The sequence below is a fragment of the Dendrobium catenatum genome, unplaced genomic scaffold (assembly GCF_001605985.2).
Source record: "Dendrobium catenatum unplaced genomic scaffold, ASM160598v2 fragScaff_scaffold_450, whole genome shotgun sequence".
Taxonomy (NCBI): Eukaryota; Viridiplantae; Streptophyta; class Magnoliopsida; order Asparagales; family Orchidaceae; genus Dendrobium; species Dendrobium catenatum.
In genome coordinates this window covers 132901-155889 of record NW_021318912.1, presented here as the reverse complement: position 1 = coordinate 155889, position 22989 = coordinate 132901, and the positions used below count along the sequence as shown (strand labels likewise).

Genomic DNA, 22989 nt, shown 5'->3' with positions numbered 1-22989 from the left:
GAACGATTCATTAATATACGTCAAATAAAAGTCGGAAGGTCAATATACTGATCATTGTCAAACCAATTGAAATATCTACATTATTTTCAAATTTTGTAGGAAGAAATATTTATTGACCTTCCTACTTTTATTTGACGTATATTAATGAATCGTTTATCATATCATGGTTATTAAAAGTGAAGTAATTCCACATGAGTTACATCACTTTTAATAACCAGGATACGATAAGCAAGCCAAAACTTATTTGAAACATCATAACCGGTACATGGGCTACTTCATAGTTAGCTCATTACTTTTTAAATACATCAGACATAAACAAATTTTTTTTAAATACTAGCTACAATTGAACTACATTAGACTCTGAAGAGATAGACCATGGAACCTTGCATATATTCATAACAATTTTATATGACCATGGACCACTGGATGCTTCAAAATTCATCATTCATAGTCTCATACTTGAGAGTCATAGGCATCAGTGCAAGTTAACCAAACAGCATGGGCTTCATGATAAAGACAAAATGATTACAAATTCTGAAATTTACACATAAAACTGTTCTAAAATATTACATAAATAAAATTTCAACCATTGCTTGTCAAAGGTATAAACAAATAGCATTACACATACTTTCCTAACTAAATCATAAACAACCATGTCATCATCTCCTTCTCAGAATGATAACTGAATTTGATTCCTCTTACAAAAACATATAAATAAATATTTCAGATTTTTGTATTAAAATATTTGGCAATTCATATTTACAAAAAAATAATTTGCATATTCATTATACATGTTCTAATTACATAGTTCAAATGTAATTTTCTCTCTAAGTTCAATCATTTTATTCACCCCATCGTCATCACCAAACTCTACTTCGGCATCTAACACATTACTTTCTTCAATTTGCTCTCCTACTCTGCACTGATATGACTTTGGATGAATAAAATTTTCATCAACGTCACAGTCTTGTTGACCTCATTTTTGTAAGAGGTCACTAGGGACCAACCCAGACCCCAGATCAATCCTGACTCTCTATTGATTTAACCCCCAGACCAATCCAAACCTTAGGATCTATCCTAGATCCTATGATCCTTCTAGAATGCAGACCTTAAGGATATATTCTAATTCCTAAGATTTTTCTAGACTCCAGGCTTTAAGATCTATCCAGATCCTAGAACTCTTCTAGAATTTAGATCTAAGAATCCCTCCAAATTCTAGGATCAATCTAGATTTAAATCAATCCAGACAGTTGATTAATTCAAATCTTAAACCAATCTAAACTTCATTCAATACAAATTCAAATCTATTCAAGCTTCAAACCCATCCAAACTTTAATCCAATCCAGTTAAGAATCCAAATCTCAATCCAGACCTTGATTTTATCTTTGATCTAACTCTAAATCTATCCAATCATTTATGATCACCTAAATGATTATAAATGACTTGGATAATTCAATATCACTATTCCAAACTCAAAATCCAGATCAAATCCAAGAATCCAGACTCAAATCCTAAGTCCAAAGGCCCTGTCCTAAAGGCCTTTTTTAGTGAATTTTTAAATACTTCAAAACCCAGCCAAATGACCTCTGATTCAGAGTCTATCACTTGCAAAGTGATAAGACATGTCTATGGAGGCAACCCTCCAAATTTGAGCCCATTCTGAGGTCTCTAACCCCAGAATCTATACCAAAATTCAATGGATGTAAAACCTTCAAATATTTACAGCCTATGCCACTGGACCTATCACCCAGTAGATTCTGACCTTAGAGATTTCTCCAAAGCCTCTAATCACTTCTAGACCCTTGATTATGACCCATTGAACATCAAAATTCATTTTGGTGGACTCACTTTGACCCCCAGTTGACCAGGGGTCAAAATCACCAAAATGCCCCATAAGGGCAATTTTGGAGTTTTTCATAGGCTTCAACATGCTCTTTTCAAATTAAACCCCAAGACATCTTCCAATACATCCTAGTCACCATTAGAAATATGTTGGACCCAATCCCTGACCATGGGTCAACCTAGTTGACCAAGTCAACCTAGGTTGACTAACCAAGCCCTTAAGGGTCAAAATAGGCATTTTGACTGATTTGACTTCCCCAGACCTTAGGACCACCTCCAACAGACTCAAAACATCAAAATAAACTTGTTGAGTCCAAATTCAGGTCCTGGGCCAACCTGGTTGACCAAGTCAACCTACGTTGACCTAAATACCCTTTAATGTTTAAATAGATTATTTTAACTTATTCAACCCATTTGACCCCTTTCAAACGTCAAATAAACTTCAAAACATGGTCTAATCATGCCTTAAATCTTGGCCAATCAAATCTAGTTAAAATTGACCAAGTCAACCCTACATTAGTTGGTCATACTCTCACTTATATGATTTCATATACCCAGACATCAACCTTTAAGCCTTAAATCCATCACTCCAGCACCAATGACATACTCTTCATGCCACCTCATCAGTCCACCTAGACTTTGACTGGTAAAACAGTCAATTTTAGGCAACATGTATGGTCAAAGATGGTCAAATGACCTCTTAAGCTTAATCCACTCCCCCTTAATCTTTTCTAGCTGTTAAAACATTCTCCAGAACCTCCTTAGAGCTCCTCCCAGCCCTTAGATCTAGATCCAATGGCTCTTGATCAAACCATGTGTTCCAAAGGGCAAAAATAAGAGGTTTTACACATCATGTCCTTTTGTCCATTTGAATCCCTGCTCCCACCAACTCCATGGACGCTTGGTAATCATCTAGGAGCGCGTGCAGTCAATCTCAGCCTTTCAAATGCATCAGGATAGCTTGAATAGGGAAAATATCCTAATGACATGCAAATTAACTTTAAGCCATCTCTCACACTTAAGCCCTCTGATCCAAAATCCATTCCAGCCCCAAAAACTCTCCAAAACCCTTCTCCAAGTCATTCCCTTGCTTTTCCAAGCCTTTCCCCGCCAAATCTTGGCCTCCAAACACTCATTGGTGAAGAGAGATAGTTTAGAGAGAGAATCCGGAAATTCAAGAATAACTTCAAATTCAGTCAGATCCAGCACCTGAAGTCTTCTACAAAGTTGAAGAGGATATTAGCAGATTTCCAACAAGCCCAAGAAGTCAAATATCCGATAGTTGGATTGTAAGTTATACTCATTTTAATTTTAAATTTTAATTTGAAACCGTAGAAAATTTACAATGTATGGAGCATCTAAACTCCAGACATTATTAGATCATGTTGTCCTCTAGTTACATTTCAAATTTTATGCAATTTCATTGAGTATTTTGAAAGATATGAACATTTGAAGTTCTCTAGCTCTGGTTCAACCAGAGCCGTTGAACGCGATCGGACGGCCCAAAAATGGCCACGTCGCTTCGTCCCGTGGCTGGATCAGCCATCATGATTGACCGCTGACTCAATTAAGTGGAGGGTCTCGCTGTGCCACAAGTTGCGCTGTCATTCGCCGCCGCCATTTCAGCGGTCGGTTTGACCAAAATGGGATTTAAAAAATTCAGAAAAATGCCTAGTTCTTTTAAAATTCATAGAAAATCGAATTTTCCACCAAATTGGATGTTCTTGGGCTCGTTAAAAAGATAATTTAATGTAGTATTTATTAAAATTAAAATAAAGTTGATTTGATTTATGTATTGTGAAATATTTGAGTTTGTTTGAATTTCTTTTTTTATAATTTTCTCACAATCCAGTGATCAATTGGAGTGCAAATTTTGGTGGAAGATTATTGGTATCTTAGGCATGTTTAATGATTTTTCCAGGTTCAAATACCCAATATATTTTTGTGATGTGAATTTTGAAGGTAAAGGATCCATTTTGACTTTGAAAATTTATAACTCCATAGGTTTTCTGCATTTTTCTGTGATATTTCTGTGGTATGATTGGATGTATGTCAGGGTTAGACACACCAAATATCAAGCCTTTACTATGTTATTGCTGTGATATATCTCTCCTTAGGTCAGTCCTGACCTTTGGAGTTGATTTCAAGAAGTTAGGAGTTCATTTGGGCTCAAATCAAGAAAACCCTTCTAATTAAACAATTTTGAAAATTCAATAAATACAAAAACTTTAAAAATTCATAACTAATTCAAGAAAAATCCAAATCAGTCAAACTCAGTGGAATTCAACTCAAAATTAAGTTTAGTATTAATTAAAAATTTCAAACCTTCAAAAACCAATCAAAGTCATAAAGTCAACAAAATGGTCAACCTAAGTCAAAATTAGTTCAAAACTTCAAATCTTCATAATAAAATTCAGAAAAATCCAATTTCAGCGAACTTACAGTCTATCTGATCGTATTAAGGTATAGTATTTTAATAAAATATTAATTTCCTAGAAAACACTCTTAATCAAAAAGTCAACTTTTTACCCCTTAATTAAATGATTAAAATAATCCAGAAATTCATAAAACAAAAAAAAATCACTTTAAAACTCCATTTAATCTTAAAACCAGTAATCAAACAACCTTAATTAAAATTTATTAACATTCAAACTTTAACCAAATTAAAATAAAGTTGATTTGATTTCTATATTATAAGATATTTGAGTTTGTTTGAATTTCTTTTTTTATAATTTTCTCACAATCGAGTGATCAACTGGAGTCCAAATTTTGATGAAAGATTATTGGGTATCTTAGGCATGTTTAGGGATTTTTCCAGGTTCGAATACTCAATATATTTCTGTGATGTGAATTTTGAAGGTAAAGGATCCATTTTGGACCCTAAACTTTGAAAATTTATAACTCCATAGGTTTTCTGCATTTTGTTGTGATATTTATGTGGTATGATTGGATGTATGTCAGGATTAGACACATCAAATATCAAGCCAATTTGAACAGTAGAAAACTTAGAAAATTTCTAGGGCAATTTACACACACCCAATAAGGGTGAAACTTGAACACAGTAAACATAGGGACATTTTGAACCATAGATTCAAATTTTACTGAATTTGGAATTCATTAAGTTAGAAAATCAAACAAATCAAAAATCAGCCTCATTAAGGACTTTAAAACTTCCAAAAATTATAATAAATCAAATTCAAATCTAGAAAATACAAATAATACCTTAAACTGACCTGAATTGAACCCTTAATTAATGAAAAATAAAACCAATTTGTGTTAACAATAAATCTGGACTTAATTTAATTTCAAGTGAATTTAATATTTAATTAATTTAACTAATTAAAAATAGATAAAATTTCTAAAAAATTCCCAAATACTTGAGAATCTCTCCTTAGGTCATTCCTGACCTTTGAAGTTGATTTCAACAAGTTGGGAGTTCATTTGGACTCAAATCAAGAAAACCCTTCTAATTAAATAATTTTGAAAATTCAATAAATACAAGAACATTGAAAATTCATAACTAATTCAAGAAAAATCCAAATCAGTCAAACTTAGTGGAATTCAACTCAAAATTAATAGTAGTATTTATTAAAATTTTCAAACATTAAAAAATCAATCAAAGTAAAAAAGTTAACAAAACGGTCAACCTAAGGACAAATTAGTTCAAAACTTCAAACCTTTATAATAAAAACCAGAAAAATCCAATTTGAATGTACTTATAGTTTAATTGATCGTATTAAGGTCTAGTATTTTAATAAAATATTAATTTCATTGAAAACACTCTTAATCAAAAATTCAACTTTTGACCCCTTAATTAAATGATTAAAATAATCCAGAAAATTCATACAACAACAACAACAACAACATCAAGCCTTTATCCCACTACGTGGGGTCGGCTACATGAATCCTTTTTCTCCATTGTGTCCTATTAAAAGCCAAATTCTCGTTTAAATCTAATAAAGAAAGGTCATTCCTAATATTTTCTAACCAAGTCTTTTTAGGTCTACCCCTACCTTTCTTAACACAAGTCAAATCTAATACCTCTACTCTCTTAACTGAGTCGTCGGAAGGCCGCCTTTTTATGTGACCAAACCATCTAAGGCGACTCTCTCTAATCTTATCTTCTACTGGAGCTACTCCAACCTTTTCACGTATATGCTCATTTCGTATCCTATCTCTAAGGGTAAAGCCACTCATCCATCTAAGCATCCTCATCTCTGCCACACTTAACTTATTATTATGCTTCTCTCTAATCCAGAAAATTCATAAAACTCAAAAAATCACTTTAAAACTCCATTTAATCTTAAAACCAGTAATCGAACAACATTAATTAAAATTTATTAACCTTCAAACTTTAACCAAATCAAAACACTTAATCATACTGGGTACCACTAGTAACCCAAACCTACGAGGCTATTAACTTAGCCGCAAGGAATGTGAAATTAAATTCACGGTCTCAATAAGCAACAAGGTGGTATCCAACCAACAATTAAAATCAACCTTAAAATTAATTTCAAATCATTAATACTTAAACTCAAATTTAAATCTTCCCTTAAACATTTCAACCAACCAGAACTTTAAACAACTTTAACAAATTGCCCTCCATAGGACATATCCAAATCACACGGCCTACCTCACACACTTTAGATGGTTTGCTAGGACAACCAACTCAAGTTTTAGGATAGGCCGGTGTTTACTTTTTCACCGTGTGCTGGGTTTTCGAGCTTTCACTGCATGATGGTTGTTATCTTAGAATTAATTGATTGTTTATTTATTTATTTACTGCACTCTGTTGAACATTTAAATTTCAAATATATCAAGTGCTTGAGATCAATTATAACTGCTAGGGATTATATATAAATATTGATTATTATGATAACCCTGCAGGATCAAGTCTAAATTTTTTGATTTTAATTAATGTAATTTGATATAATTTATGTTGTATTTTATTTGATTTGAGTTGGGATGTTTAGATCCAACTTGAATTCCAAAGAGGAGAAGACATCCCTAAAGGGGAGAGTCTTCGTCCATTTGGAAGATCAAGTTTGTATGCTCTTCAAATATCCAAAGATGAAAGATAACACCCCGTTCAAGGGGGGTTTCTTTTCATTTGGATATCCGTAGCCAACGAATCAAGATGCTCGTGAGAAGATAAAGAAGTGGATAACAAGAAGAATCTCAAATCTCAAAGTCACTTGATTCTTAGGATTAGAAACCCGGATTGTTGTCAGTGGTGCCCGACCACTTTACTTTCAGCAGACCCTGATTTGTAATAAGCAATATAACTTTACCTATGGACATTTATTAATTAATTCACTTATATTTGATATTTGATGTGATTGTGTATATAATTATCTGCTTTTATTAATTTTTTTGTGTTTGTGTGTTGCTTTTATTTTTGCCTGGACTCGTGAGACTCGTGAGGGTATGAAAATTTTTATACTCATAACTTTAAAGTTCAAGATTTTAGTGAGTCTGAATAACATTGAAAGATAACGAATTTAGGGAATTAGCCGGGATCGACCCCGGGGTCGCATGCATATTTATGCACTTCTTCTCTCCTTGCTTTAGACCATTCCCCGCCTGCGGGTAGAGTCTGAATAGTCTGACTTATGAGGACGAGGTGCCGGACCTGGGGAAGCCAGTCTTCTAAAAAAATAATACTATGATGTCTTTATACTCATACATGGATAGTCTTTCTAAGCCTATTTTTAACTTTCAATCATATTTGATATGAGGTTGTTAACTAGCTTGCATTGCATTAGAAACATATTTAAAAGAGTCAAAATTTTAATTGCATTAGTCCTTAGCAATTTGCACCCAACATAAGTCAAAGGGGCCAGTTAGAAAAATCTTTAGATGTCGGTCCCAACTCTCCAAAACTTTAAATAAAATGTCCCTATCACTCTTTAATAAAAGACCGGATTCATTTATTTTAAAAATTAGGTGGTTAGTTGGCTCCCCAATCCAGGCCGGGATAAGTCCAGATTTGCATTGCACTAGCTAGGTTTGGGTCACTTTTCAGTACCCAATTTAGACTTAGGTTCCGAGGCAGGCTCGGGCTATAAGACCTCAACCTCCGGGAATCTAATCACAAATTTCTAATAAAATTGATCATTTAACTTAAAAATCTCTTTCAATCAAATTTGAGCCCAACACTTAGGATAGACTGGGGCACTTCTAAATTTTTTCAGAATCCCAGGTGCCTCCTACCTTTCTTCCGTTGACTCCAAAAATAAGTCTTCAATTTTGATTCAATCCTACTTGAATTTCCAATCCTTAATCTCCTTTGACATTGATCTTTGAAATTCTTAAATAAATTTTTTATCGCTATTTTAATTGAGAGTTTTCATAGGAAAACTTTAGTTTTTATATGATGTAATTAACTATGAGGGATTGCGCTCGTAGGAGATTTAGAAACCCATACCTGATTTTCAAAACCAATTTTTTAAAATCTTTAATTAATTATCTTTGGGAAAATTTAAACTAACGATCATTATCGTCACTCTCAAATGATCAATAATGATTGATATCTTCTTTCCTATGAGAGATATATCAATTATTGTAGTGATTTCAATTGTGAAATTAATGATCTCATTTCCGAATTATTATAGTCAAATATTTGATTAAATATCATTTTGATCCTCCAGGATCATATGCTATTTCCCCCTAAATTTGACTACGACAATCCGGATAAATTTAAAATTCTAAAATTTTGACCCATTAGGGAACGTTATGTTCACCTCTAGAGGTGATATATTGTTCATAATGACGTGTTCAATTTCAAAATTCAAAAGAATTTAACTTTCCCAAAGAAAATTAATATTTTTCAAACCCAATATTATTTTTAATCAAACAAGTCTATAAAATCTGGGTCATTTCATGATATATGTCGTCAAATATAATTATGTAATTCCATGGTACCAACAACAATAAGATGCAGCTTCTTAAAACTATAATTAGGCATATCCCTTAATATTCCCCATTTCTTTTTGCATACACCAAGGAACGTTCAATTACACTTCTTAGTGAGAAATGACTACTATTAAAAAGCTCCTCATATCCCATAATTGTTCTACTACCTCTTCTAAAATCTGGTATGTGATATCTGGTTCCCAAGTATGACTTTAAATATCCCCTTTATAAAGGATAACCTGCATCAACTAAGTAAAACTTTCATGTTCATAAATTTGTTAATTATTATGCAATATAATCTAATTAATAAATATAATAATTTCATTCTATAAATTAGTAATACCTGGAAGTGATGCAGGAAAATTATATTTTGGTTCCATCACCGCATGTTTAAATATACGCGCATTATGTGCCAAACCCTCCCAACCAGGTGCAACAAATGTGAAACACTTGTTGAAATCACATGCATCCATCACATTTTGTGTCAGTGAATGATGACGTGTAATATAAGCGACATGTTCTTCAACAGGGATGCGTGCATCAACGTGTGTGTCATTAAAAGCACCAATGCAATCTTTAAAGTATGGCATGTATCGTGTGTCATTAATTATTCTTTTAGGAATATCATGGAAAAACTTATCTACATGTGCAATAATCTCCATTGATAATCAAACTAATGCTTGTAGATCATTATAAAAAAATATATTAATCATCTCTGTAGAGTGCTGAAAGCGTTCATATGTTGATCTAATACTCTCATTATGTCCCAAAATGTACAAAGTTATTACAAGTACCTCTCGAGTATTAGTTCTGTGATATCAATGTAAACCATATGATGTTTCCAACAAAGAAAGTAAGTCCATAAAACTAACTTGTGACATTCTGAACATGTTATGAAATCTATTTGGATGGCCATGCAACAACTCACACACCCATTTATCTCCAGTTTGAGCTGATGTCATGTAAGGACTCTTACAAACATATAATGCATAGTAATCATGAATCGAACATGTCGTTGTGAGTAATATACGAGTAAATTATGCCACTCCTTTATTCTCATTAACTTTTGACATATCATCAAGTACTTCGTCCTCCCCAAAATTTAACAAATCCTCTACCATTATTGATATGGAATAATAAAAATACTACAAATTACTAAATGATATATAATAATATAGGGATTAGTACTAATAAAAAACAAAAGAGGTCATTCAGTTGATTATGTAAAAGCAGACTACTATAGTATAAAGAGTAACCTTGCATAAAGACCAATAAAAAATATAGTAATTGATTAAAATAATGATCAAACATTACATAAAATGGAATCTCATATTATAAGAACAAACTAAGTCAGAATTACAATGAGATACTACTGATTTGAATTGACGTGATGATTTAAAATACAAAAACAAAAAGTTATAATCATGTAAATTTTTTTAGCAATTTTATGTGAATATGAACTGTTGTACTGCTTAGGATGGCGCTTCTATTACCTCAAATTAAAATACATGAATTGCATGACAAGTCCTTCTGGTTTATTTTAGCAAACTATAGTAACTTCTGTAAATTTTAATCTTATATGTTTAGAAAGAAAATCACTTTAATCGATTTAAGATAATTTTATATATAATAATGTAGGATATATTTGTAGTAAAATCCATATCTCTTTAAATAATTGTTGATGATTAATTTTTGTTGTCCTGAGGGGAAGGGCACTGCTGATTTTCTCCAAGAGATTATCTCTCGTAAGGACCAAGCACAATACTAATCTGACCATAATCGATCATACTAGTATGTTCCAATATCTGAATTTGTTCAACATTTCTGTCACTTCCATGTTGACTTATGTCTCGAGAATGAGCTATCCATTCCCTTTGACAAGAGCTGTTGCCACCGTACTGCACTTGTTTTTGAGAAGAATCATGTACCATACTCTGATCTCCTCAGTACCTCCTTTGCAAAGGAATGACTGCTCATTAAGCACAATTCCATTGTATACATCCTCAAGATTGTCCAGGTTTCTTCTAGACAACATGACTTGATTCCAAAATAGACAAATGCTTTTGAATTGGAAACTTTAACATATGTTGCATGTTGCTAATAATGCATTTTGCTTTCTTTTGAAGATCATTTTGATAGCTCTCATAGCAACAACAATGTTCTTGAGAACAAGAATACACACAGACAATATAGAAGATGAAAGTATCTACGTTGGTGCAATTCTTTTTAGTCTCATTGTCAATATGTTCAATGATTTTGCAGCCAAAGAATAAACTTGTATGTAGAAATATGATTATTAAACTTAAATATATAACATTTACTACAAAAAATCACATTTCTCAGCAAGTATTGGGCTTAGTGATCTAATTCATATGTGATGCGTTAACATTCCTATTCTCGAATGTTGTAAGCTAAGGAAGTTGGAAAGGTGCCAGTTTAATTTTTTTGAATTTATACAAGCTTGTTGTTTAAGGTGAAATTGCAGCTAAGTCTTTGACCTTGTTGTTAATAAGATAATTTTTACTATTAGTCATATCTCATGCATTTCAAGCATCATATGTTAAAGAATGAGTAATTTAGTAAGTTTATAACCACTTCTTTGATATTGTAGGTTTGTTATTTAGTAAAATAACGCACTAACAATTATTCTGGCTAATTTAAGATTGTGCTTAACTTTGCTAGAAGAGCCAAGTGACCGCTGATTGGAGAAAGTTATGCATTCCTCTTATGATATAACACAAATTTTCAAGAATCAACAAAATGTTAACAAATTAGTTACAACCTGCTGAAAGTAGAATGAAAAATTAGTAAAGTAACATAACATAATTATACATGATGAAAATACAACTTTAAAATTGGAGATCATATCTTGCTATTCATAATTGTATCCATGTATGCACTTACATTAAAATATATGATTTAATTAAATTGATTGACAGAAGTAATGTTGAGGCTGACATAACATAACATAATATATGATAGGGGCATTTATAGATAATGATAGACATATTGACATAATATATAGATAAACATACTAATATAGTATATTAATACAACATATTAGCATGACATATTCTTAGATAATTATACATGTCATATTGATGAACATATTCATATAATAGAATCAACAATAAAAAATATAATTGATAGCTTTATGTTTGTTTTACTGCACAACCCGTGTTATTGATTCATGGAGTTTTATTGATTTTCTTATAGATTGATATACTATTTTTGCTTACTGAGATTCTACTCTAGTTTTACCGATCACTTTGGTTACTACAAATGATTGACATGCTTGCACATATTGCTTAATGCTCATACGAATGGTTTATTGATTGATATTGACTTGAACTGAAGCATATATATTGATCATTTTATATTGTATTAAATGTAGTGGAAGGTTTTGATTGCTTGTTAGACTATGCTCTCATTATGTGATTTTAATTGATTTCAGGTATGGGAAAAGGTAAGGATCATCTAGAATGAGGCTAATCAATGTTCACGTTTTTATTTAATTTATGTATTTAGTTTTACTCTTTTGTAGTCAGATGCTTAAAAAAATATAGAATAATGATTAATGCAATCTTCTGGCAATTGTAAACTAAATTTTGAAGGAATGAATATATAAATATTTTGATGAATATGATTTATAGTTACTTTCGTCGTTTTTATTTATATTGATTGGATATTTAGAGACTAGCAAATTGATTAAGGGATGAAAACATATAATTCTTTCAAATTAGATATTGGGGCATTGCATTTGTCTTGTGGGACATGGCTCATCAGACATCAACATTACTTATGACAATGAACATTAATGTTGATGACGACTATGATCATTAAACATTGGTGGCAATAGCGAGTGTCGAAGTTGGTGTCAACTATAGGCGTCGATATTAATGTCGATGGCAAGCTTCTAAATTGGCGTCGATGATGTGACAAAAACCTAAGTTAGTGTCAATTGCGTGTATTAGCCTTATTAGTAAAGACAATCATTGATGGTTATAAATGGAGTTTCGAACTCTCTCACATAAAATCCTTCTTGTAGCCTTATTCCAACCTCCATAATCTTTAAAAACTCGGTTAATTTTATATATTTTTTGTGAGAGTCATTATCACAATTTAGACTATAAATGAGAACACTTAATTGAATTTTAGATGTTAATCCCCTTGACAAACAATAATATTTAGACTTCTCATTGTCTTAATAAAGCCATAATGGAATGGCCATATAATCATTTAATTCCTCTATGCCGAGATGCTCGAGCTCAGAACAGAAGATTCAAAGATCATTTAATCCAACAAATAATATCGTTAAGTTTTCATCCATACTTTTTGGTTAATTCAAAATCAGATCACAATATTTTTGGCATACTTGAGCGTATTTCATCCCAAGTTCCCAACATTTATTTCAATTATAAAATTATTAAAATAAAGTTCTATGATATCAAAATTGATTTTAAAAATTTATAATTAAAAAATTTACATTAAGATTTATGCTTGATAAAAGTATTATATTGTTATAAAATTCATAATTTTAATTTAAGAAACACACACCCTAACCATTTAAGAAAAAAAATAAAATATATCAATTATTAAGACAATCTCCAACCGAACTCCAAACCACCATATGCCATCCCTTATTTACTCCATTCAAATTCTAAATCACACACCAAATTCCGGTAGGAGAACAGTGTGATGCCAATATTGACGTTTGACTGTTCACATATGAAAAAAAAATTCGCTACGAGATTTACCGAAGAAGCGCGGGAAAGAGGAGAAAAGCGCTCCAAAGATGATTACCTTCACAGGAAGCGAACAAAAGAAAAAGAAATCCTTATATATATAATTAGAAATAAATAAATTTGATTGTAAAATATAAATCAAACAGAATTATAATTATCACCAACAAAGCAAAACTTTTGCAAAACCTACCCCAAACGAATATTGAATGCCTCAAATCGTCCTCTCCACTTTTTTTTTTTTTTTTTCTTTTTAGTTTGTACTAATACAGGCCCTAAGACGAGAGAAGGGGACTGTCCAGCCGGACATCGGAAAGCAGACCATCAAGCCAAACGATCCAGCTTCATTGTGCATGGCAGCAGGATCCGACTTAGCTTTTGCACCCACGGCCACCACCCACGCAGTCATATAATGCCACGTGGCACATATATTCAATCGCACCCACGCGCCGCCCGGTTTCTCGTCGTTTCAACGTTTCGGTGTTTGGTGGACAGGAGAGAACAGGGGATCTATCAGGAGGTACTCACTGTCCTTCAGCCGCAGCCTCCCACTGCGTAGTGCGCACTGTATTGCTGCGCTCTGCGGCGAAGGTCAGCGAATTAATGGATCCGTCGCGGCGCAGAGGCGTTCCGCTCCGGGCTTTTTAATGCCGCCTGCCCCGACCCTCAACCGCCGCTTTTATGACCATTTCCATCGTCTTCTGCACTCCCAGATCTGCTAGCCGATCGCTGATCCGACGGCATTCCCGGCGATCACCGTCGATCGGCTGTTCCTGCAGCGGAGCTTGCTGAGGGGTAGAGTTGGGGTTCTGTGAGTGCAGCAGTGTGGGAGGAGTGGGAGACTTTTGATATCTGATCTGCTATTTTGGTCATTTGTTCTATACTTTTTATTGCGTTTTGTAGTTTTGCTGCTTTCTGTTTTTCGTACGATGAATCCGCTTTGCTGCATTGCGCCGGTGTCTCTGGAGCGCGGGGATCGCGGGAGTGCGCCGGTTGCGTCGTTGAAGGCGAATGCGAAACCGGCGGCGGGGTTAGAGAATCCTGCGAGGAACTCGTCGAGCAAGCAGCTTACGCCCGCGCAAATGTCGGCGGTGGCGGGGAATCTGGAGTTGGGAGCTAGCTGCGAAGCGGAGGACGGGCCTAGCCGCCCGGCGGAGGGAAGAGAGGGGAAGAGCGGCGGCGCTGTCAGTGGAAAGGTGGCGGGGATTTTGTACAAGTGGGTGAACTACGGGAAAGGGTGGAGATCGCGGTGGTTCGTGCTGCAGGATGGGGTTTTGTCGTACTATAAGGTGCATGGGCCGGACAAGATCTCTGTGGGGTCGGCGTCATGCGAGGCAAGCGGTGTGCGGGTGATCGGCGAAGAATCACTACGGAGAGTGAAGAGGGAGCAACGGGCTGGGGAAGTGATGGGACAAGCGGATATGAAGCAGTGGAAGCCGTTTGGGGAGATTCATTTGAAGGTTCGACTGTCGGAAACATGAGCTTTTTTTTTTTATAAATCCTGTTCTTCTGTACAGTTCTTAGCTTAAATATATTCTTCCATGCACTATTCTTCTCTATACACATGAATTTCTATTGAGCAGATCCACCTTTTTTTCTCAGAGCAAGAGTATTTGCACACACATACTTTGAAAATGGAAAGCAGGAGATTGCATCAGCTTCTGTGGATAATATCACTTTCCCATATTCCTGGTTATTTTGTCTTTTAGCCGAGGTTGACGGTTAATCCAGTAGTTTTATATGTTTATCACATAAATATATCAACGGATATGTTTTTTTTTTCTTTTTTTTTTAATGTGGTTTGGGCGACTGCTACTGTCATTCTCTTAGCTCTCTGTGGACGAATTGGTGAATTTGATGATTCAGTGAAGTTTCCTCTTGACTTGGTAATGTCTGCCAATAGAATATCTGTAAGAAGTCGAATTAAATATAATCTTCATGCGAAACTTCTGAAGCAGCAGAGCTGGCCATGAAACTAATATGCATATATATATATATACGGTTTTGATGAAGGTTGACTTTTTAAATTCTTTCTTTCTTTTCAATATTTGTTTTACTCTTTAAGTATCTTGAAGAGATTTTCTTTTCTCTTCAAAATGTGTGTGGGCACAAATACTTGTATGATAGAATCCTTACAATGAATAACTTGACTACGTTGAGGCAATCTTGCTATGCCTAACTTTTAAGGTTATATACATGGCATATGTTAATGCATAAGAAATTGAGTTCTATCTATCTATCAATGACTTTCACAATGAGGTGTCCGAATTTCAATCTGGTTTCATGTTATAAAGAAAAAGAAGAAGAAAAACAGATAATTTGTTTTTAATAACATCTTCTACGAGTAATTTTAGGCATCTCAAAGCTCTCTGAATTGACTTGTGTGCAGTGAACATGACTTTCAGGTTTCTTCGATTCGTTCAAGCAAGTCAGATGATAAAAGGCTGTCTATTTTCACTGGTACAAAGACCCTCCATTTGCGTTGCGATTCAAGGGAGGATCGTAGTTTGTGGATTGAAGCTCTGCTTTTAGCTAAAGATCTGTTTCCTCGTTTTCCAACAAGCAATGACTTGGAAACCGCTGTAGATGTTACGGTTTCTACGGAGAAACTGCGAACTCGATTATTGGAGGAAGGTTTGGATGAAATAGTAATAAAAGAGTGTGAGTCTATCGTGCTATGTGAAACATCTGTGCTACTGAATCAGTTGAGGTGTCTTCAGCAAAAACATATTGTCTTGCTTGATGCACTAAGACAGTTGGAGGTATATTTTGTTTTTTAAATCACACTAGAGGCCTTTTAATGCAGCATGTAGCTAAAATAACCAAGGAATATTGCACCATGAGGGTTTTTATAAAAACATCATTTCCTAAATAAGAGGACATTTAGTGAATGTAGTTTAGATTGCTAGATTCAATGGCAGTCAGTATCACAAATACACTTAGAATTATACATTTTCTGCTACAAGTAACTTACACTTCTCCTTTGTTTCACTTCAAGAATCTTATATTGTATTGCTGTAGCTTTGTAAAAATTCCTAACACCAGTTCACTCTGAACTACTTCAATTTTTTTTTTTCTTTTTGACCTATAAATTAATCTTTAGCTTGTTTATCACTAATGAAAAATCCCTCAAACTGTCAGCTTTCAATGTAATAGGTTATAGTTGGATGCCTGTCTAAAGTTACAGCCTTTGGAATATAATTTATCCTGTGCCTGAATCGGGAGCTAAATTTCCAAAGTTTGTCCTCTTGAGTTTCCTGAATGTTTTTGAAAACTTTCTACAATAAAGCAGATGTAGGTCTTTGGTGATTAAGCAAATTTAGAAAAAAAACTAATGTACTATGAAATATTTGTTATAATAAGGTTATAAATCCATTTGGCAGCCCCACATCAAAGATCCCATGCTGTTTTAGTTTGAAGGATTTCATTTATTAAACTCCATAGCCTATAAAAGTTACATGAGCTAACTTGCTATCATGTAAGCTTTCATTGTACTCTTTGTCATTGGCAGCCAATCAGAAACATGCTAAAGTTAGATAATACCCTGCAAGTTTTACTACATGCTTTCCTTCTGATACCTTGGCAAACAAGTCCAAAATACCTCACCATACTTGCGGAGTTGTGTGACCTTTTACAAATAACCTTCCCTCTCTTTGCTTAGGCTATTGTGATATTGAGAAGGCATTTGAAATCTAAGTTGCATGAAGGCTTTTCTGCAATGTATGCATGGAAGTGTTGTTATGAAATCTAATGTTCACAAAATTTGGCTTGTCTATCTTGATTGTTCTTTACCATGCCTAAATTTATGGGAAATACTTAAAATATTTCTGTTAGTTGATTGCAGTTTCATTTTTTGTTTCACCATGTTGATAGTAAAGCCCCATCTGCCTATGTTTCATTCTCTCCATCTTCAATGAACATTGTGCTAACAATCTACACCATGCAACTGCTGCTTATTTGCTTTCCTCACTATTGATATCATCTGCTTGAGAATTTAAGAGATAATTAGACTGTATCATTGTACTGTAGACAGAAAAGTTAGAGCTGGAGACTACTGTAGTAGACGAGACAAAAGAACGGGAGGCAAACCTTGGGCAGGGGAATGGAAGATTTAGCGGTAAGTATTGCTTTTGCAAAATATGCTTTTATTCAGCACTTTCATGCAACTATACAGAATGTTGATTCATGTTATACACAGTTTTGAATTCACTGGTGTGCATTAAGCTCCTTAACATTACTACGTTAACAAATAATTTGCTTAAAATTTTTGATGGGATCATTAACTCTATTACATTTGGTTTTCCTATAATATTGAGTATTTTATTTAATTTGATAAGTTCTTTTTTAGTATGGATACCTAAATTGTAACTTGTCTTTTTTATGTGCCAAAATGTATATTTTAGAACTTAACAGCGGCAAAATTGCAGACAAAAAGCTAAAAAGTGTTTTGTAAGTTGTTCTTTAGGAATGTAATTTTTTTGCTTGTTAATGATCCTTGCAAAAGGGCACTGTATTGATATAGAAAAAATGATGAGCAATTATTGTGGTTTCTAGCTATCATCTTGTTATCCCTAGATCTCACTTATATTACTTTGCTACCCATGATCTGAAGGAAACCTGTCCACATCTCCCAAAGAACTTCTAATCTTGAGAAAGAGTTGTTCATTATAATAATTTATGAAAATATTTTATGTGAAGGACAATGCAGGCGCCTGCTTGTGAAAACAATGAATTAAGAGCTGGTATTGGAAAGAAGATGGATAGGAATGGTGATGGAAATCTGAAAGTTTATACTCATTAGAAAAACAAGATGTGATCTTCAAGATGAATATTATGATGTTTTGAGTTTTTTTTGTGTTGTTCTAGTTGGCTTACTTCCTCTTTGCTGTTTTTTTTTTTTTTTGAACGTCACATTGCCGATGATGCTGTTGTTGTGATAATGGGATGTGTTAAATACTGTTCTGATTATCTTTTTTTGTTTGTTTTACTATTGTAAGTTTCTTTGATTCGACTTAATGGATTCCCTAGTTCTGCTAACTTCTGGTCCCATATTGCAGCATCTTGAATTCCTCTATTTTGCTTCAGGAATGTGATTGCTTTCACTATATAGGTGTTCAGAGAAGTGCTATAATAATTTTTCTTTGGTTTTGTGCTTGGGTGATTATTGTTTTGTCTAAGGAGCCAATGATGGTGCTATTGGATCCTCTTTTATCTTTTTTACTCGACTATTGCTTGGTGCTTCATGTGCTGCACGTGTATGCCTGCCTTATGTGTTGATTGCTCTGGCCTTCCTTATGTGTTGTTTTTTGTCTTGATTGCCTATGGGCTTTGTTACACATTATTTATTTATTTTTGTGACAATGCTAGTACCTTGATCTCGTGTATTGAACAATATTGAACTTGAAAAGCTAAGGATTGGCATTATAACAAAACCAAGAATCTATTTTTGAATAAATATTTGTAGTTTTGACCAGGTCTTTGAGGATTTGAGAAACTACCAAATTTGGGTCATTTTGGGTTACAAATCATGCATTATGATATGAATTATTGAATAGATGATGTAGGACTAAGTGAAATAAGTCATGCAAATAGAAATTTATGCTAAGAGAGCATCAAAGGCAACATTATAAATTTCATAAAACATTAAGAACAATAAGAAAATTTGAATTATTAGATAATGTGATAGTAAGAAACTAACAAGCAAAGGCTAAAGCCGCTAAACAATAACAAAGGTAAATCAGTTTAGACTAGCTTATATGGGTTGACATAGGTTCAACATTTAATTAAGGGACTAATCACTAGAGTTTCTGTTCACTCAAATTTAAGTAGAACTTGGCGTATTAATCAACACATATGAGATGATGCTACTATAGATGAAATGAGAAGGTCAATATTTAGTTAGATGTAGACAAGGGGAGTGTTTGATAATTAGCTCATGAATGGGAGGAATGGAGTTTTTGATGAAGTGACGACTAGTTCATCTATGGCTTTCCCGTGAAACCCATGCTCTTTGTTGAATCAATGTCCTTGTTGCATTAGTAGAAGCTAAGTTTCCTTGGAGAGGTAGAATAGTGAGGAGGGAAAAGAAAGTTTCAGTTATATGAGGATTTGGAAATGGAGAGCTCACGGTTTTGGGATTTGGAGGGGTGAACTAGGCCAGCTGCAGGGGGAGGAGGGGAGAGAGATGATTTGGCTGATTTAATGGCTTGGAAAGGGAGAATTTAGCTTGAGAAGTGAAGAGGTGAGGGTTGGCTACTTGTGGAAGAGAAATGACTGATGTGGTTTGCTTAGGAATGGAATTAGTTGGCTTAAAAAAGGAAAAAGTCATCTTGGGAGGTGAATAGGTAGGTCTGGTGGCGTGGGGAAGAGAGAGGGCTGATGTGGCTTGCTTGGGAAGTAAGTAGTTGGCTTGGGAAAGGAAAAAATCAGCTTGGGGTGAAGAGGTGGGGTTGTGATGTAGGACTACAATGCTTGCAATGATTTGATTAAGAGATTTCACAACTTATAGATTAGAGAAATAACGAATATAACTATTAGCAAATAAAATGATGATTCAAAACATAAGAGCGGTCACTTTCGTTTAGGCTAAATTACATGTCAAAAGGTTTGAATCATCAAAATAATGTAGGAAAAGAACATCATGCAACGTAGCATCTTTCAACGGAAATCCTTAATCTAACAATGAGATTTAAAAAATAAAAAAATACACTCAATTCTCTACGTTTATTAAGCTTAGCAGAATCGGGTAGAAGCGGCCTTCGTGACTACAATCAAATCACAAAGAAAGGATTATACTTTAAGAAATACGAGAAGAGGAAGATTAGAGAACCTTCGTCAAGGACCGGGTGCGATCCTCCACCTGACATTCTTAAGTTGCTCTTCAATAGCTTTGACCAAGGTGTCCAAGATGCGTTCTATATAGTCCTCAACCGTATTGTCGATTCTCGGGTTGACGTCGAAGAAGGTTGAGTGAAGAATGTGCACAAAGCCGTGTTCGTCATAGGAAATTATGTAGTCAGTAGAGGGAAGGAGAAAAAAGAGTTAGAGAGGGAAGATGATACCAACCAAGAGCTCACACGCTATTGGGTATTTCTTTACCTTTATCCAAAAGACTTCACTCAGAAACTCAACTCACCAAGATAAGCGAAAGCATATAACTAGAAATTTATATCAAAATATTCATCATCCATACAAGAGAATAATGGGCCATATATATAGGCATAAAAACATGAGAAGACAAAAGACAAGAAGGCTCTTGACAAAACAACACAAAAGCTCCCTCAAGTGAGGGTAAAACTGAAATAATATAAATAGCACTGATAGGAAATACTTGATTTCAAGTATTTCCTAATCACTTTGGCAACAAATCTCAAAGCAAACTGCTGTTCACAGCAGGAAAACATCCACAAACAGTAGAAAAACAGGGAAAAACTGAGGGAAACGTGGAGAAAAGTCTTGTATTTTACTAGTAGATGCAAGGAAAATAGCAAAGATACAAGGATCCTCTATTCGAGAGGAGGATCGCACTCTCACAATCTCTAGAATTCGATCTAGAGCCCTAGCCCACAAAGAAGAATAAGAAAACTTCCAAGCAAAAACCACCTAACCCTAATCTCTCCTTTTCCTCCTACTTAATGCATACAATTCAAAAATAACATAAAGGGACCTAATTGCTCTTGCTTCCACTCCTTTTGGCTCCAAGAAACCAATTCAAAAACAAGTGGACCCCACCCGAATTGCTCTTCACGGTTCCGCCGGCTTCCCCTCTGTTTTCGCTCGAGTTGTCCATCGCCTGTAGAAGAAACGAGCCGACCCAAAGGATTGGGCCTGCTGGACTGGTCAATAGAGGACCGGTCTAACGTTACCGCCATCCCAAAGAGAACCACCTTGTCCTCAAGGTGGAAGTCAGGAAACTGTCGCTTCATCCGCTCATATGGCTCCCACGTGGCCTCGTAGTCAGGGAGGTTCTTCATTTGATCAGGACTTCTGTGGCTCCATCTGCTTTATGACGAACCTCCATGAGCTCCAAAGGTTTCAATATCATTTCCATTTCATCTGTTAATGTTCCTGGTAACTCAGAACTGGTAGCATAATCTCCAATGGCTCTCCTTAGTTGGGATACATGGAAACCGGATGGATCGTCGCTGTCGGTGGTAGCTTCAGACGATATGCCACGGCTCCAATTTTCTCCAGTACTTCATATGGACCGAAGTACCTTGGAGCAAGCTTCTCATTCCTCCGGTTGGCGACTATTTTCTGTCGATATGGACGGAGTTTCAAAAACACCTTCTCGCCCACCTCAAACTGAATATCCTTCCGATGCCCATCAGCTCGTTTCTTCATAATCTGTTGAGCCCTCAACAGGTGTCTTTTTAACTCTTCCAGTGTCTTATCTATCTCCTCCAAATACTCCTCTACTGAAGAAACGGGTGTGCTGCTACTCCCAAAATGCACCAAGTGGGGTGGATCCCATCCGTACAACACCTTAAATGGGGTCATCTGAGATGCTGAGTGAAACGAGGTGTTGTACCAGTACTCGGCCCATGATAGCCATTTAGCCCATAGCTTGGGTGTTTCTGATGCGAAGCCATCTCAAATAAATTTTCAAGCTCCGGTTGACTACTTATGTTTGACCATCTGTCTGTGGGTGATAAGCCGTACTCCTTTTCAGCACCGTCCCCTGCAGTCTGAACAATTCTTTTCAGAAATGGCTGAGAAACACTTTATCCCTGTCTGATACTATCGCCTCTGGTACTCCGTGTAGTCTGACTATCTCCCTGATGAAGACTGTCGCTACTGTCACCGCAGTGTAAGGGTAGCGTAGAGGAATAAAGTGAGCATATTTGCTCAGTCTATCCACTACTACCAAAATCACAGTGAATCTCTCAGAGCGGGGTAGCCCATCAATGAAGTCCATAGATATCTCCTCCCAGACTCGTCCTGGTAACGCCAAAGGCTGCAGTAACCCACCTGGTGACATCGCTAGATACTTATTCCTTTGGCACACCTTGCATCTGGATACCATCTCTTCCACATCTCTGTGCATACCTTTCCAGTACAGCTCTGCTGCTAGTCTCCTATAGGTCTTTAGCACTCCTGAATGACCTGCAACTGCCGTTCTATGGAACTCCTAGAGCAATTGTGGGATGTGTACAAACGTTCTGGTCAACACAAATCTCCCATGATACAACAATCTCTCCCCCTCCAACGAGTATCCTGGATGGCCTCCCTCTTCCTTCACTAAGTCAGCTCTGATCTTGCTTAATTCCTCATCTTTAGCACTCTCCTCCTTTATGGCTTTCCAATCTAGCATCATTGGGACTGACACAGTCACTGTTTGCAGCTCCCCCATGCACCTGGACAAAGCATATGCTGCCTTATTTTCTACCCCTGGCCTGTACTGAATCTCAAAATCATACCCGAGCAGTTTGGATAGCCACCTCTGATGCTCCTCTGTCACCATGCGCTGCTCCAACAAATATTTCAGGCT

At 35.3% G+C, this 22989-nt stretch overlaps 1 protein-coding gene across 2 annotated transcripts in view; it reads left to right on the top strand.

The window, feature by feature from the left end:
• Positions 1 to 13998: 13998 nt before the first annotated feature.
• Positions 13999 to 22989, top strand: part of LOC110093542 (oxysterol-binding protein-related protein 1D) — a 43121-nt gene continuing 34130 nt past the window's right edge. Inside the window, exons 1-3 of one of the 2 annotated variants that reach the window (XR_002302730.2) lie at positions 13999 to 14959; positions 15905 to 16261; positions 17529 to 17616. Coding sequence is in view for 1 of the 2 variants with exons in the window: in XM_020818458.2 (XP_020674117.1) it covers positions 14429 to 14959; positions 15905 to 16261; positions 17529 to 17616 (976 nt within the window). In the remaining variant the exon portion in view is untranslated. The remainder of the gene's footprint in view (positions 14960 to 15904; positions 16262 to 17528; positions 17617 to 22989) is intronic. The other variant, XM_020818458.2, reaches the window with a different exon arrangement.